Source organism: Salvelinus namaycush, chromosome 31, assembly GCF_016432855.1.
Source record: "Salvelinus namaycush isolate Seneca chromosome 31, SaNama_1.0, whole genome shotgun sequence".
NCBI classification, from domain to species: domain Eukaryota; kingdom Metazoa; phylum Chordata; class Actinopteri; order Salmoniformes; family Salmonidae; genus Salvelinus; species Salvelinus namaycush.
Window position 1 is genome coordinate 32,454,494 of NC_052337.1, and position 15,289 is coordinate 32,469,782.

The 15,289-nt window shown below is 41.4% G+C and overlaps 1 protein-coding gene across 1 annotated transcript; it reads left to right on the plus strand.

Moving 5' to 3' along the window:
• The first annotated feature begins 3,897 nt into the window (after positions 1–3,897).
• On the plus strand, positions 3,898–13,719 carry LOC120025897 (GRAM domain-containing protein 2B). Its single transcript, XM_038970611.1, has 14 exons — positions 3,898–4,125; positions 6,070–6,201; positions 7,537–7,627; positions 8,588–8,657; positions 8,843–8,946; positions 9,287–9,382; positions 9,493–9,564; positions 10,015–10,095; positions 10,290–10,401; positions 11,243–11,359; positions 11,640–11,730; positions 12,025–12,129; positions 12,650–12,734; positions 13,237–13,719. The coding sequence occupies exons 1-14, from the start codon at positions 4,013–4,015 to the stop codon at positions 13,273–13,275; spliced, it is 1,308 nt and encodes a 435-aa protein (XP_038826539.1). The 5' UTR covers positions 3,898–4,012; the 3' UTR covers positions 13,276–13,719.
• Positions 13,720–15,289: the final 1,570 nt, after the last annotated feature.

Consider the following 15,289-nt stretch of genomic DNA (forward strand, 5'->3'; position numbering starts at 1 on the left):
AGGTGCATGTTTATCAATAATTGGAAGAAGTAATTTTCTAAATTCATCAAGTGCAGCGTCTGGATGTTCCTCATTAATCACATCAGACCAACAAATATTTTTAACATCATCCACATAAGAGTCACAGCAAAATCTTTTGTATGATCTCTTATACACTATTTTAGGCCCTGCTGTTGGAACTTTGGCTTTCCTGGATATATCCACTATATTGTGATCACTGCATCCAGTGGGTACGAATACAGCTTTAGAACAAAGTTCTACAGTATTAGTAAACATGTGATCGATACATGTGTATGATCTTGTTCCTGTAGTGTTTGTAAACAGGTCTCTCCACAGAGATCATAAACTTTATATGATTGGCCTGACTGAAACATTGCTCAAGCCTGATGAATTTACTGTGATAAATGAGGCCGCTCCCCCTGGATACACTAGCGACCATAACCCTGCACATCCCGCAAAAGTGGGGGTGTTGCTAACTTTTACAACAGCAAATGTCAATTTATGGAGGAAAAAATTATTGCGCTATTGTCTTTTGAGCTTCTAGTCATGAAATCTATGCAGCCTACTCAATACATTTGTAGAGCTACTGTTTACAGGCCTCCTGGGCCATATACAGCGTTACTCATTGAGTCCCCTGAATTCCTATTGGACCTCATAGTCATGGCAGAAAATATTCTGAATTTTTGTTGCCTTCAATATTCAAATGGAAAAGTTCACAGACACACACCAAAAGGCTTTAGGAGCCATCATCGATCCAGTGGGTATTGTTCAACATGTCTCGGGACCTACGCATTGCCACAATCATACCCTGGATCTAATTTTGTCCCGTAGAATAAATATCGTGGATCGAAATGTTTTTTGGGTGGACTATCGGACCACCATCTTATTAAGTTTGCGATCGCAACAAATAATGTGCTCTGACCCCAACCAAGGATATTCAAAAGCTGCGCTATAAATTCTCAGACAACCCAAAGATTCCTAGATGCCCTTCCAGACTCCCTCCACCTACCCAAGGACGTTGGAGTACAAAAATCAGTTAACCACCTAACCAAGGATCTAAACTTAACCTTGTGTAATAACCTAGATGCAGTCTCACCTCTAAAAACAAAAAACAACTGTCACAAGAAATTTGATATTTTAAACTCTAACAAAACATAGATGCTATCTCTAGGTCCCAAGAAAGAAAGATCTGCTGTTTGATCTGACAATGAATCTAGAATAAAACTGTGAAGGACCTCGGTGTTACTCTGGACCCTGATCTCTCTTTTTACAAGCACATGAAAAATATTTAATGGGTAGCTATTTTCCATTTTCGTAATCCCAAAGTTTTTGTCCAGAAATTCTGCAGAAAAGCTCATCCATGCATTTGCCACTTCTAGATTAGACTACAGCAATGCTCTACTCTCTGGCTACCCGGATAAAGCACTAAATAAACTTCAGTTAATGCTAAATACGGCTGCTAGAATCTTGACTAGAACCCAAACTTTTGATCATATTACTCATATTCCAGTGTTAGCCTCTCTACACTGGTTTCCTGTTAAGGCTAGGACTGATTTGAAGATTTTACTGCTAACCTAAAAAGCATCACATGGACTTGCTCCTACCTATCTCTCCGATTTGGTCCTGCCGTACATACCTACACGTACGCTATGGTTGCAAGATGCAAGCCTCCTTATTGTTCCTAGAATTTCAAGAGGGCTTTCTACTATAGAGCTACATTTTTATGGAATGGTCTGCCTATCCATGTGAGAGACGCAGACTAGGTCTCGACCTTTAAGTCTTTACTGAAGACTCATCTCTTCAGTAGGTCCTATGTTTGAGTGTAGTCTGGCCCAGGGGTGTGAAGGTTAAAGGCAAGGCACTGGAGTGACAACCCGCCCTTGATGTCTCTGCCTGGCTGGCTCCCCTCTCTCCACTGAGATTCTTTGCATCTGACCCTATTACGGGTTTCACTGGCTTACTAGTGCTCTCCCATGCCCTCCCTAGGAGTGGTGTTTCCTGTCCTGACAGGCTTTTTCCCTACTCGATTTGAGTGGGTTTAGTCACTGGTGGGAGATCTTCCTGAGCTATACTCAACTTTGTCTTGGGGTAGTAGGTTAGTTGATATCCCTTCGTTGGTGTGGTAGCTTTGCTTTGAGAAAGTGAGTGGGGTTATATCCTGCCTAGTTGGCCCTGTCCGGGGGTATCGTCGTCGTACAGGGCCATAGGTGTCTGGTTAGACTGTAAAATCTCCTTCCAGACTCACATCAAACATCTCCAATCCAAAGTTAAATCTAGAATTGGCTTCCTATTTCGCAACAAAGCATCCTTCACTCATGCTGTCAAACATACCCTCGTAAAACTGACCATCCTACCGATCCTCGACTTCGGCGATGTCATTTACAAAATAGCCTCCAATACCCTACTCAATAAATTGGATGCAGTCTATCACAGTGCCGTACGTTTTGTCACCAAAGCCCCATATACTACCCACCACTGCGACATGTACGCTCTCGTTGGCTGGCCCTCGCTTCATACTCGTCGCCAAACCCACTGGCTCCAGGTCATCTACAAGACCCTGCTAGGTAAAGTCCCCCCTTATCTCAGCTCGCTGGTCACCATGGCAGCACCCACCTGTAGCACGCGCTCCAGCAGGTATATCTCTCTGGTCACCCCCAAAACCAATTCCTCCTTTGGCCGCCACTCCTTCCAGTTCTCTGCTGCCAATGACTGGAACTAACTACAAAAATCTCTGAAACTGGAAACACTTATCTCCCTCACTAGCTTTAAGCACCAGCTGTCAGAGCAGCTCACAGATTACTGCACCTGTACATAGCCCATCTATAATTTAGCCCAAACAACTACCTCTTACCCTACTGTATTTATTTATTTTGCTCCTTTGCACCCCATTATTTCTATTTCTACTTTGCACATTCTTCCACTGCAAATCTACCATTCCAGTGTTTTACTTGCTATATTGTATTTACTTCGCCACCGTGGCCTTCTTTTGCCTTTACCTCCCTTATCTCACCTCATTTGCTCACATTGTATATAGACATATTTTTCTACTGTATTATTGACTGTATTGTAATGAAACAGGCAGGGAGCAGGTCTCGAACCCTCGACCTCCTAGCCCGAGGTCCGGCGCGCTATCGACTGTGCCGCAAAAGCATGCTCAAACGGCAGAGTCGATTTCCGCGCTTATAAACCCAGGGTCGTTACACTACTCCCTCCTTTCAAAGAGCGCGTCCTCGCGCTAGCTTGCGACTTTACGTCTTACAGGAACGCGCTCACCGGCCAAGCACACGCACTGTCGTGGATGCGAGGTCCGATCACTTCCGACACCAGTGTAATGAAACAGGCAGGGAGCAGGTCTCGAACCCTCGACCTCCTAGCCCGAGGTCCGGCGCGCTATCGACTGTGCCGCAAAAGCATGCTCAAACGGCAGAGTCGATTTCCGCGCTTATAAACCCAGGGTCGTTACACTATGTTTATTTTACTCCATGTGTAACTCTGTGTTGTTGTATGTGTCGAACTGCTTTGCTTTATCTTGGCCAGGTCGCAATTGTAAATGAGAACTTGTTCTCAACTTGCCTACCTGGTTAAATAAAGGTGGGGAAAAAAAATATTAAAATAATGTATTTGTGTCTGCCTATTCGACACACGATGGCGGCATTTAGCAACTGCCCTGTGCCATTGTGAAATTAGGGGAGAGAAGTAGCGAGGAAGGGATAAGAAGGAAAGGGGGGAGTAAATTAGAAACTAAACGAGGCGGGGGTGTAAGTGAGGGCTTTATTTATATTGTCCTGAAATAAAGTGATTAATGTCAGCGCAGTGCCATGTTTGGTTGCCCCCACTCGGGCCACCAGATCAACCCACCCCCTCTTCCATGCCCTACCTCCACATAGTGTCCCGGGTATCGAACGATCTTCCCAAATTTAACCCCTCCTTGGCGTAGGACGGAGTCACTGCCAAAGTTTTTACGGAGTTAGGGAACTGTTAAGGAAAGCGAATCCAGGCTGTCCCTCAAGAGATGGTACTTATGACCGAACAACCGGACAGAGACCTAACTCCGTTATCTACGCCAGAACAAGTTGTAAAGTCTGTCAAACCGGTCAGAAAAGATCCGAGAGGGATCCAATCGACGTAAGTTTGTATGTTTTCAGTTCAGCACAGCGCAAGGCCGGGGGCCTAGTAAGCTTGCAAGTTAGCCATGTAACCACTTTTGTTGTTGATGCATAGCTAGCTAACGTTAGCTAGTTAAGTCCTTGCTTTCCCGACCCCTGTCGATAAACTTTGCGTTTAATTTGGAAGCAACCTCACACGAAGTTATGATAGGTTGTGTATTTTTTATGCAGTTATTTCTATAATGCTAACGTTAGCAAGCGAACAGTGTTTTCAACTTTAAAGACATGGAATTGGATAACTAAAGTTGACCTCGTCCCAATGGATTTTCCTCCATTGTTTGTCTACCTAGTTAGTTAAGTTTCGCAAATGCACAATCAAGGTTATTTGTCGTCATTCTGATGGGGGATATCGTTAACATTTGACGCGTGGCACTGTTTGGTCTTAATCAGCCAGTTAAGTATGTCCAATCAGTTCACTGCGCCAATTCTGTTGCAAAACGTTTTGCAACAAATTGTTTACTCCAAATAGAAAACGTTTTGCAATGAAAACGAGTTTCTATTGGACAAATTCAGGTAGTTCCCTCGTTGTTTTGTACTGTTTTCTTTGGGGTGTATTCATAACCGTTAAGAACTAAACCGAAGCGAACTGCGCAAACGAAACGGCGAGGGACCTACCTGAATTTGTCCAACAGAAACGATTGTTTGTGTTTTCCATTTGGAATAAACGGTTTATGTTGCAAAACGTATTTGCAACAGAATCAGCATAATGATTACACCCCTGTTTGCTTTCATTTGATTCTTGAAAAGTAAATGTTTCCATTGCAAGTGTAACGGATGTGAAATGGCTAGCTAGTTAGCGGTGGTGCGCGCTAGCAGCCTTTCAGTCGGTTACGTCACTTGCTCTGAAACCTAGAAGTAGTGGTTCCCCTTGCTCTGCAAGGGCCGCGGCCTTTGTGGAGCGATGGTAACGATGCTTCGAGGGTGACTGTTGTTGATGTGTGCAGAAGGTCCCTGGTTCGCGCCCGTGTCGGGGCGAGGGGACGGTCTAAAGTTATACTGTTACACAAGATGCGAGCGGTTTGCTAATGTCAACGTTGTGAACAGAGTGCCCTGTGGTGGTGTGGTTATGGTATGGGCAGGCATAAGCTACGGACAACAATTGCATTTTATCGATGGCAATTTGAATGAGGCCCATTGTCACGCCATTAATCCGCTGTTTCAGCATGATAATGCACGGCCCCATGTCGCAAGGATCTGTACACAATTCCTGGAAGCTGAAAATGTCCCAGTTTTTCAATAGCCTGTATACTCATCAGACATGTCACCCATTGAGCACGTTTGGGATGCTCTGGATCCCAGTTCCCACCAATATCCAGCAACTTCGCACAGCCATTGAAGAGGAGTGGGGCTACAGTTCACAATCAACAGCCTGATCAACTCAATAAACTGTAAATCAGTACAGTCTTTGTAATTTTGCATGTTGCATTTTATATTTTTGTTCAGTGTTGCTTGCTAGCTAAGGTTGACAGCAGTGATAATTGTTGATTGCATTTTAATGTATGGTTTTCAAAGGTTAATAAAGATTGTATGACTTCAGTAACTAAAGTTGACTGCGATTTCCAAAAACTACAGGCTACATTGGTAAATGTGCAATATCAATGCTCAGACAGATTTGATCCTCTTTTTGAAAGAGTTTATGGGGATTTTGTTAAATGATTTCCCAATGATAGGTAGCTAGTTGAATCAATGTCCATGTTCATAAAGAAGGAAACCCTCTTCTACGGACTGTTGTCCCACATCAAAAGGTGCCAGATCTTTGTATTACTTCTGCCCTGCTGTTTTCCTTCCCATCACTTGAGGCTAAACGTTTTAATAATATATCTCTACAGGTCTGAATGGAGAAACGACACAAGTTTAGCTAGCTACAACATATCATGTTTGACTGTCACACTACTGTGTCCAGGTCGGAGGCAGCGAATGGAGGAGAGGACAGGCCCAGGAGGAGTGCCAGTGGGAGGTCTGCTGGGGACACTCAGGTGTCAATGGACACTGAGTCAGACCTCTCGGAGAGCAGGAAGAAACCGCCCCTCATGAAGTGAGACTTACAGATACCATAAATCATATATTATGTGTAATGATGTGAATATGTGGTAAAATGGTCAACTGTCTGTTCTAGCACATAGGGTGCACATGTTTTGTTTTAGCCCAGCACTGACATATTTGATTAAACTAATCTCCAAGCCCCTTCTTAGTTTAGTGTCCGTAGATCAAGTTAGTTTGTGCTGGTCTAGAACAAAATGTGCACCACCTGTGGATCCCCTAGGGATGGAGAAACAATGCTTTAGCCATTGTTGTCATACACATTTGTTGTGATACCATACATGTGAGGTTTTGGAACTTGGATATATACACTTCTGTTTAAAAGTCACTTAGAAATTTGTTTTTGAAAGAAAAGCCATTTTTTTGTCCATTAAAATAACATCAAATTGATCAGAAATGTAGACATTGTTAATGTTATAACTGACTATTGTTGCTGGAAACGGCAGATTTTAAATGGGAAATCTACGTAGGCGTACAGAGGCCCATTATCAGCAACCATCACTCCTGTGTTCCAATGGCACGTTGTGTTAGCTAATCCAAGCTTATCATTTTAATAGGCTAATAGATCATTAGACAATGGGCCTCTGTACACCTATGTAGATATTCCATTAAAAATCAGCCGTTTCCAGCTACAATAGTAATTTACAACATTAACAATGTCTATGCTGTATTTCTGATCAATTTGATGTTATTTTAATTGACAAATGTGCTTTTCTTTCAAAAACAAGGACATTTCTAGGTGACCCCAAACTTTTGAACGGTAGTGTAGATTACCAACTCTCTAATCCTTGACCACATTCGATGGCGCTAGAACACAGTTTTATGTTATTGATTAATACATCAGACTGCACTGTCTGGGGCTGTTATGTGATCCACACCTGGATCGAGTTCATTAGCTGCAAATCAGGAGAAACTGTTTTGAAACAGGAGGTTCTTCTTTTGCTTGACTAATAAGAAAAGCCAATTTGTTTTCCATTTCAAAACATTTTGGCCTGTTTTGTGACCTACGAAGCTTGGCCGAGTATTGTGTTGACGAACCTTGACGTTGCTGTATAAACAACACACTTTACATAACCATGCTGCAAGGGATGTGGCTGGCTGTCCTCATGGGAGTTGCTCGTCTTTTTCACTGCTGTAGATCTAGGGGAAACAATATTTCATTTCAATGGGAGTCAAAGTGGATGTGTCATTGACAGTAAGAACTTAGCCAAGTCAACTTGTTTTGGACTATTCTATTGAAGTTGTCTGTCTACATTTATTGTTTTTGTACCAATCACTTGCAGTATGGGTTGCTACTGTGCTTGTGTGTTAATCTTGTCCCCTTTTTCAGATTTAAGGCTGTGGAGCTGCCTTCCCCAATGCAAACTCCAAGTGACGGTGAAACTAAGTTTGAAGGAAGAAAGAAATCCCAGTCCAGCCAGGTGTGTTTATACTGTATATCGGGCCACCCACACAATCACATTTTCCATTGGTCTCCACATTTTACATTTACATTTTTTTTAAACATTTTAGTCATTTAGCAGACGCTCTTATCCAGAGCGACTTACAGTAGAGTGCATACATTTTTTATTACATTTTACATACTGAGACAAGGATATCCCTACCGGCCAAACCCTCCCTAACCCGGACGACGCTATGCCAATTGTGTGTCGCCCCACGGACCTCCCGGTTGCGGCCGGCTGCGACAGAGCCTGGGCGCGAACCCAGAGACTCTGGTGGCGCAGCTAGCACTGCGATGCAGTGCCCTAGACCACTGCGCCACCCGGGAGGCCATCTCCACAATGTGTGTATGTTTGTTTGGAATTAGCATAATGGCTGAACAGCTGACTTGCAAAACTAGAGTTTTGTGAGTAAAGTATCTTGACCAAGTTAAAGGTGCAATATGCAGAACTCACTCTGCCATTTCCTGGTTGAAAACATTCTAATAGTGCGCCTAATTTCTGTTTGACAAAACAAGCAGTCATTGTGTAGAGAATCATTGTACCATCTAAACCGCTGTGAAATATGTTTTCCATCACCAAAAATATTGTATTTTCAGCTGTGAAACTGAAAGTAAAAGATCCAAAAAACGAAACTTAAAAAATGGGAAGCATAGAAATAGTGCACATAGAACACTTCTTAGCCTTGCTTTCAATAAGAATGACAGATCTCTAACTTAAATTTCTATGTGAATTTGGTCGAGGTGCCCAAAAAGTTAGATTGTAGCTTTAAGTCTACACAACCCTAATGATCTTTATATTGATGCTCGTATTTGACATTACCAAGTTGCACATGCACCTCAATATCAATACGTTTGTTCATTTGGAAAGGGAGGTAAAGAAAGTAATACATTTCAAAAGGTCACATTTATCAACATTTGGATGTATTGTTTTCTCTTGCAGATATCCAAGACAAATGCCCAGTACCATAAAATATTCAAAGAAATCAGCAAGGATGAGTTACTGAAACAAAGTAAGTGGCGTAGTCTTCAATTTAAATGAAAGTTAAAAAGCCATAGGGTGACTTTCTCCAGTTTCCTCTCGTTTATAAAAATACATAAGATTTGCATTCTTCTTTCACTTGAAAATAAGCCACACAGTCTTGTCATTTGTGCAGAATAGATTTTGCCTGACATCCTCTGCTATGCCTCTTCTCAGGTTACACCTGTGCACTGCAGAAAGACATGCTGTATCAGGGCAAAATGTTTGTGTCTGATAACTGGATATGTTTCCACTCCAAAGTCTTCGGCAGAGATACTAAGGTACAGTATAACAATGGAATACTATAGTCATTACTCCTCCAGTCTAGATTTAATTACATTGTTGTTCCTGATAACTGCAAGCCCCAGTTTAGTGCACACTATCATTACAATTCTGAGTCGTTACATTTATCAGGAGTTGACTTTCCTACTAATGAACTGAAGGTTGTAGACCAGGAGGTGTGTTTCACTGACTCAATGTCAACAGATTTGCTATAAATGTTTTTAATAATACTTTTTATTGACTGTTTCTCCTTGCTGGTCTCTCTAGGAAAAGAGGTTCAAACAAGACATTCACTGAAATATAGTTGAAGTGAAATAATGTTTGCTTTCCCTTTCCCAGATTGCTATTCCTGTACTCTCTGTGACTCTTATCAAGAAGACAAAAACTGCCATTTTGGTTCCAAATGCACTCGTTATCACATCCACAAACAAGCGGGTATGACCAGTTTTATTTGTAGATATTCAATTGTCAAGTTTGGTCTTAATTAATAACACTTATTTTTCATTATTGTCATTATAATTCATTATTTAAAATCTGTTTTCCAGCACGTATTTGCATCATTCCTATCCCGAGATACAACCTATAAACTTCTGAAATCCGTCTGCGTTCATCTGGATGTAAGTTCTTCCTCCTTGTCCTCTTTTCTTTAATGCATTGTTGTGACATTTTAAATAGTCTTATTCTGTGTTGTTTTACAGATAACATTAGCACTGAGGTTAAACATGTTCTTTCTGTTGTCATAATACTGTATTAGACTGCAACAGGGACTTTTCCATAGGGCTGTGACGATACCAGTATCAAAGTACATTTTTGCCATGGAAAAAAATAAACACGAAGTAGAGCAACTCTTTGGTCCTTTAAAAACTTCCTCTATGTAAAATATTGTGTGCTATAGCTTGGGAAATAAATACATGTGACTGGATGATGTTTGTTTACAACATTAGGGCTGTTTTCCTAAAGAAATTGAATACGCTTTTTGTTTCCTTGCCACGGTACTAATGAGTATTGCGATACTGGTATCGTCCCGGCCTTACTTTTCAAGTCTAACTCATTGAACACCATTGTAGGGGGACAATACAGGGAGCAGCCTCATTACTTCCTCTGCTGAGAACAGCTTCATAGCCGATTGTCCCTCCTCACTTCCTCTGGTCAGTACTAAGACAGTTGCCTTTCTCCCAAATCTTCTTCTTTTATGACCATACAGCATAGGGTGTGTGTGTGTAATGTAATGGTTCTACTCTACCCTCTGTGTCTGGACAAAGTTTCATTTATATTCAATAATGTTTTTATTTCAATGGGATCAACTGTATGGACAAAATGAATGTAAATATTCTGTGTGTAGGATTTCTCTGGAGACTTCTCAGACCTGGATGGGGTTGTGTGCCAGAGGAGGCAAGACATGCTGGAGACCAGCAGCTCAGGCTCCCAGACCCCAGACTATGAGAAAATGACGGGTGGGTTCTCCTTTTATGATGGCAGGGAAGTCCAACCCTCCACCTTGTGAAAAACAAGACAATCATCATACACAATAGACAGACAGATGCAACATCATAGAGACAGAAATAAACCTTGCGAGATGGTGATTAGAAAGAGAAAGGAATTGCCCCTGAGTATGTAGTCTTATCTATACAGCTTAGAAAAGAGCAGTACTCTCACAGCTTCTAATAACCTAATAGATTAGTTATTACTGAGTCATGAGTTGGACTGGGAGGTGCAATCAGAGGCTTTCAGTTAGTTCAGCTTCTCTGCCCAGACACAGCAGTCGTCAAACTTGTACTGTACAGGCTCACGTTTTCTTGTAGTCTGTAGGCTTGAGTTCAGCTGTATTTGAACAGACACGATTTACTTTTTACATGTTGATACAGTCATGATTTTATGGTTTGTTTAAGAAAATCAATAACGTATATTTAACAAAGTAATTGGGATTAATTGGCTATAGACAAATCAGTCTTAGCTCTCTCATTGATGTATGTACTGTATATCCTTTCACCTGTTCACTGCATATGCTTATTGGAAGGCTGAGTGTAACACAGATGGTTCGTTGAGCCACGCGCACATGAAGAGTAATCTTGCCTGAGACCTGAAGACTCATCTTAGCTCCCCGAGCGAATGCCTTGGCTTTAGCTCAGTGGGCTAACATGGTTTAGTTTGTGCACAGGTGACCTGGCCTTGATACCAATTAACAAGACCACATCTGATAATGTTGGTAGTTAGGCATGTTGAATTGAAAGGAAATGAGTTCAAATATTTAACGACTTGTGGTGTTCAGAGAGCAATCTGTGTTTGTTTCTGCAGAGTTCCCCAGCATCCCAGACACGTTCCTGAGCGCAGTGAAGAATGGAGAGGTGGCGGTGCACGCAGACATCCACCTCCAGACCCCCAACCAAAAACATGGAGCCGCTCACCAGAACGGTGAGGCCCCCTTATGCATGAGCGTGGTGCAATGGAAATGGCTAGACTCTGTTAAATACTTCTGCATTCTCTCTCCCTGGTATCCTTTGGCTTCTATCATTTTCCAGAGGGAATGGAATCTGAAAAGTAGAACAGATTGTAATATAAACATTAATAGAAGGATAAGGTCTTAAAGATGTAGTTCTGCAAGTGTTAATTAATTTGTTTAGCTTCGTCTTTTTGGATTTAAGTCCGGCCCTCTGTGTTGCTGACCTGTGCACTAATCCTGTCTTATCTGTAGGGCCGACCAAGCCTGCCCAGGGTGTTGTACACAAAGTGAAATCGCTACAGCCAGTGTCATTGAACACCCTTCTACTCGTCTATTTGTTCCTGTGAGTATCCTCTCATTATGAGTCATAAGGGGGTGTCGAGGCCATCTGACAAGTTTTGTAGCTAATCTAATAATTTCACTTGTCGCCAGGCATGTCAAAACAAGTTAAGTGAACTGGGTGTTTTGTCCTGCCTTGGGTGTTAACTTGGTTGTGGAATTGTGACTGTTTGTCTTGTAGGAGATGATTCAACAATGGGAGTTGAATTGGAAATACTTGTTTCTTATTGAACGCCAATGGGTTCCTGTAGATTCCAGCCCTCATCGGGGTGCGTGACGTGTTTTGTTGTCTTTGCAGAGTTAGTGTCCTTGTCTTGTCTTCGTGTTACATGGCCTTCAAGATTGTGGCTCTTGAGAAGCGGCTGAACTCGTTGAGTTCCGTGGGGGAGTATGCACACAACGAGTAAGAGCTGCCATTAAACACTCACAACAGCTTTGTCTGAGATAACAGAGCATCAATGGGAATTTGTTAACAGATGAACAATTGCAATGCGAATCCAGTCCTAGTATCCGTGGTATACAGTAGATAGTGTTATAGTGCATGATAAACCTGGAATTTGACATCACAAACTGTTGGAAAACCCGAAGAATGACTGTCAGTCAAGAAACTGTAATTCTTTATCATGTTATAAATATATGTAATATGCATGTTTTGATGTAATTTTTCCAAACATTTCCTGACTTTTCCATAGAAAATTGTAAACTCACTTGTGTTAAAAATCCATACAATCTAAATGTTAATTTCTTTAGGTGTTTAATTTAAAGGCTATTTTACAATACGTACATGTATTCTAATGACGGGATACAGTAAAATTGACCTTTTGCATTTGTGGTCTTTCATTTGCGTCTTGCTATAGGAATGAGCTGAAACTGAATTCACCTGAATTCATATGACGGCTAATTCAGAGCATATTTTGTTTCAGAAACGTTGTGCATCATAGATCGCAGGTCGACTTCAATGCCGAAATTTATGGGGAGCTGTCTACAAACCTGTTCAAGCTAGAAAAGGTTTGTTTCCTTGCCAACGAAGACAGTGTCAATATCTGCTCACTGTTTGCTACTCCCAAAAGTTGTTTAATCCGCTTCATTAAAGTTCACTTTTTGGGAGTAGCTTATAGTTACTAGTCTAGCTTGTCTGAGTTTGCCCAGCTCCTGTGTCATGCTCGAGTGTGTGTGTGATACTCTTTCATTGTCACCTCGCCACTCCATGGAACTGCTCAAACATGCCACGCAAGTCAGCTCCATGGAACTGCTCAAACATGCCATGCAGTCAGCTCTGTCACTGAGCTAACAACTACTCATTAAGTGGGACAATAGCTCTGCTTTCCCAATAACATATTTTGTATGAACCATTCCCCACTCGGTTACATAAAGTGAGCTTGTTGGGGACTGAAGAGGCCAATGTGGGAGTGTTCTCTGCTCATCAGCCTCTCATGCATGCTATTGTTTTGAGGTGTGTTTTTATTAATTCAGTGCATGTTTTAACCTGTCAATAATCCTACCAAACCAGATTCAGAGAAATCTCCGTAAGCTACTTGAAGAGACCTGACTTAAGGACCCGTTGGTCGCCTCGCTGGACGGAAGTGGCGCCTTCATAAAACGCTGGTGAAAACACTGCAGATCTGATCGGCAATCTGTTACCAAATAACAGACTGCCACTTTGGAAAAGAGACCATTTCTTAATTGTGCAATAGCAGTATCTTCCTTCTCTTTCTACTCAGGACAAAACCCATTATTTTGTGTCTGATAGCATGCCAGAGTAATCAAGACATTTCAGCAACTGTAGCTAGTTTGGGCTGAATCCTAACTTGAAACTCACGCGCTTAATAACGCAGAATTCTGCTTTTAGGGGCAATCTGCAGTTGCTACATTCATTTTGGACTGAATTAATTATATTTTTCAAGAATCAATGGGTACATAACTTTATAAGTGTTTCATGAGCTTAGTTCAACTGTTGTACCCCACCAGAACCCAAAATATAAGCTTGTTTTACTCCAATATTTGAAAACAAAGTTAATGTAAACAAACACTATATAGCCTAAAAACATGGTTAAAACTATGACATCATTGGTGGTCAGTCTTTGCATCCATAGCTTTGTCTATTCATTTGAGTGGTTACATTTCCCCAGCCCCGTGTGTTTTTTACCGAAACCGGGGCGGGAAAATGCATTGTTTCAACTGCTGATTGCCGCATTAAATCATGCCTCAATGTCAATGGGAGATTTCTGTGGAAATTTGAGTTAGGTGTTCAGGTTTTAAGGTATAGGATGCAACCCTTAGCAAAGAGAAGCCATAAGCTTTAGCCTATGTAGTACTGTACCTGAGAAGCTTTTCAATATTAATGTTAGGTTTCAGGTATGAGTAGGTCCCAAGGACCCACCTATTTCAATGTTTTTCTATTAACATTTCAAAAATGGTCAGTCTTGTAATGCCTACTGTTCATGTGCCCCTTTTGTTACAGGTATGACTTGCCAATAAAATATTTATAGTTCTTGCTTCATTTTTTGTCTCAAACTGTCGTCCAACATGCCTAAATGCTGTTTGCAACCACTCAGTAAATAGGCTCCATTTTCTCAATTTTCATTAAGCACTGAATGATTCACACAATGTATAACTGAAGTGAATGCCATCTAAAAGATATGACAAGTCTATGGCTTCTACTGCATCGTGGATGTATATAGTAAAAGAGACATGACTCCCTCACTTTGTCTGACAGTGTGGTCCAACACTGGTCCCCTACTTTGAGTAAGATTTGCATTCAGGTAAAGCAGAGCATGAATTTGAGTGCCCCATTCAACCTCATACCACAGAACAGACTGCTCTTTCAGTGCGTTTTGCCAGTGTCAAGTGAATTAATGGTTTGCATTCACTTTGAGTGTTCACAATACATTGTTGAACACACTACACTGTTGATACATTTGTCATGCTTTTCACATCTGAACAAAATATCTGCATTTTATTCTAATGAATGAGGGAAGTTGTTATAATAGTGGCAGCTACTAGCCTACTATTATAGAGCCTCAATTGATGTCTTGTCAATCATTATAAACTCACCTATTGGGAGGTATGCTTGGTAAACACGAAAATTATAAAACAAAATTATGCACAACTAACCTATATAATTTGTCCAAATGCCTATATTTTCATTATTTTAAATGTCATGAAACCATTAGCAATGGATTATTGTTAGGAAGGCACCCCCTTTACATTTGGCCTGTCTCAACCCATGTTAAGGCTGCACATGACGTAACACCCACACTGCAAAGTGTAATGGCGAAATTGAACAATAACAGCCATCGCTTCTCGGTACCATATGTATTATGTCGTTAACATTAAAGAAAACAGAATCATTCTTCTGCAGAGTCACATCATGCAACATCTGTAAATTTAACGCGCGCGGGGCTGCGACTAGGAGTATTCTACTGTCTCTGCAAGCGATGACAGTTTAAAACGCGGGTAAGTTTCATGTAATTGCAATACCGTCCATTTTCAATGCCAAACCATTTTCGCAGCAAACTGGTTTGTGCACCTGGTTTTAAAGGGGCGTGGCGGCTGGAATGCAG

Bases quoted from the DNA above. Each gene is read 5' to 3' on its own strand.
- LOC120025897 (XM_038970611.1), top strand. From the start codon at position 4,013: ATGGTACTTATGACCGAACAACCGGACAGAGACCTAACTCCGTTATCT. The intron at 9,565-10,014 runs GTAAGTTCTTCC...ACACCATTGTAG, and splicing joins CCGTCTGCGTTCATCTGGAT to GGGGACAATACAGGGAGCAG. The intron at 11,731-12,024 runs GTGAGTATCCTC...TTGTCTTTGCAG, and splicing joins CTACTCGTCTATTTGTTCCT to AGTTAGTGTCCTTGTCTTGT.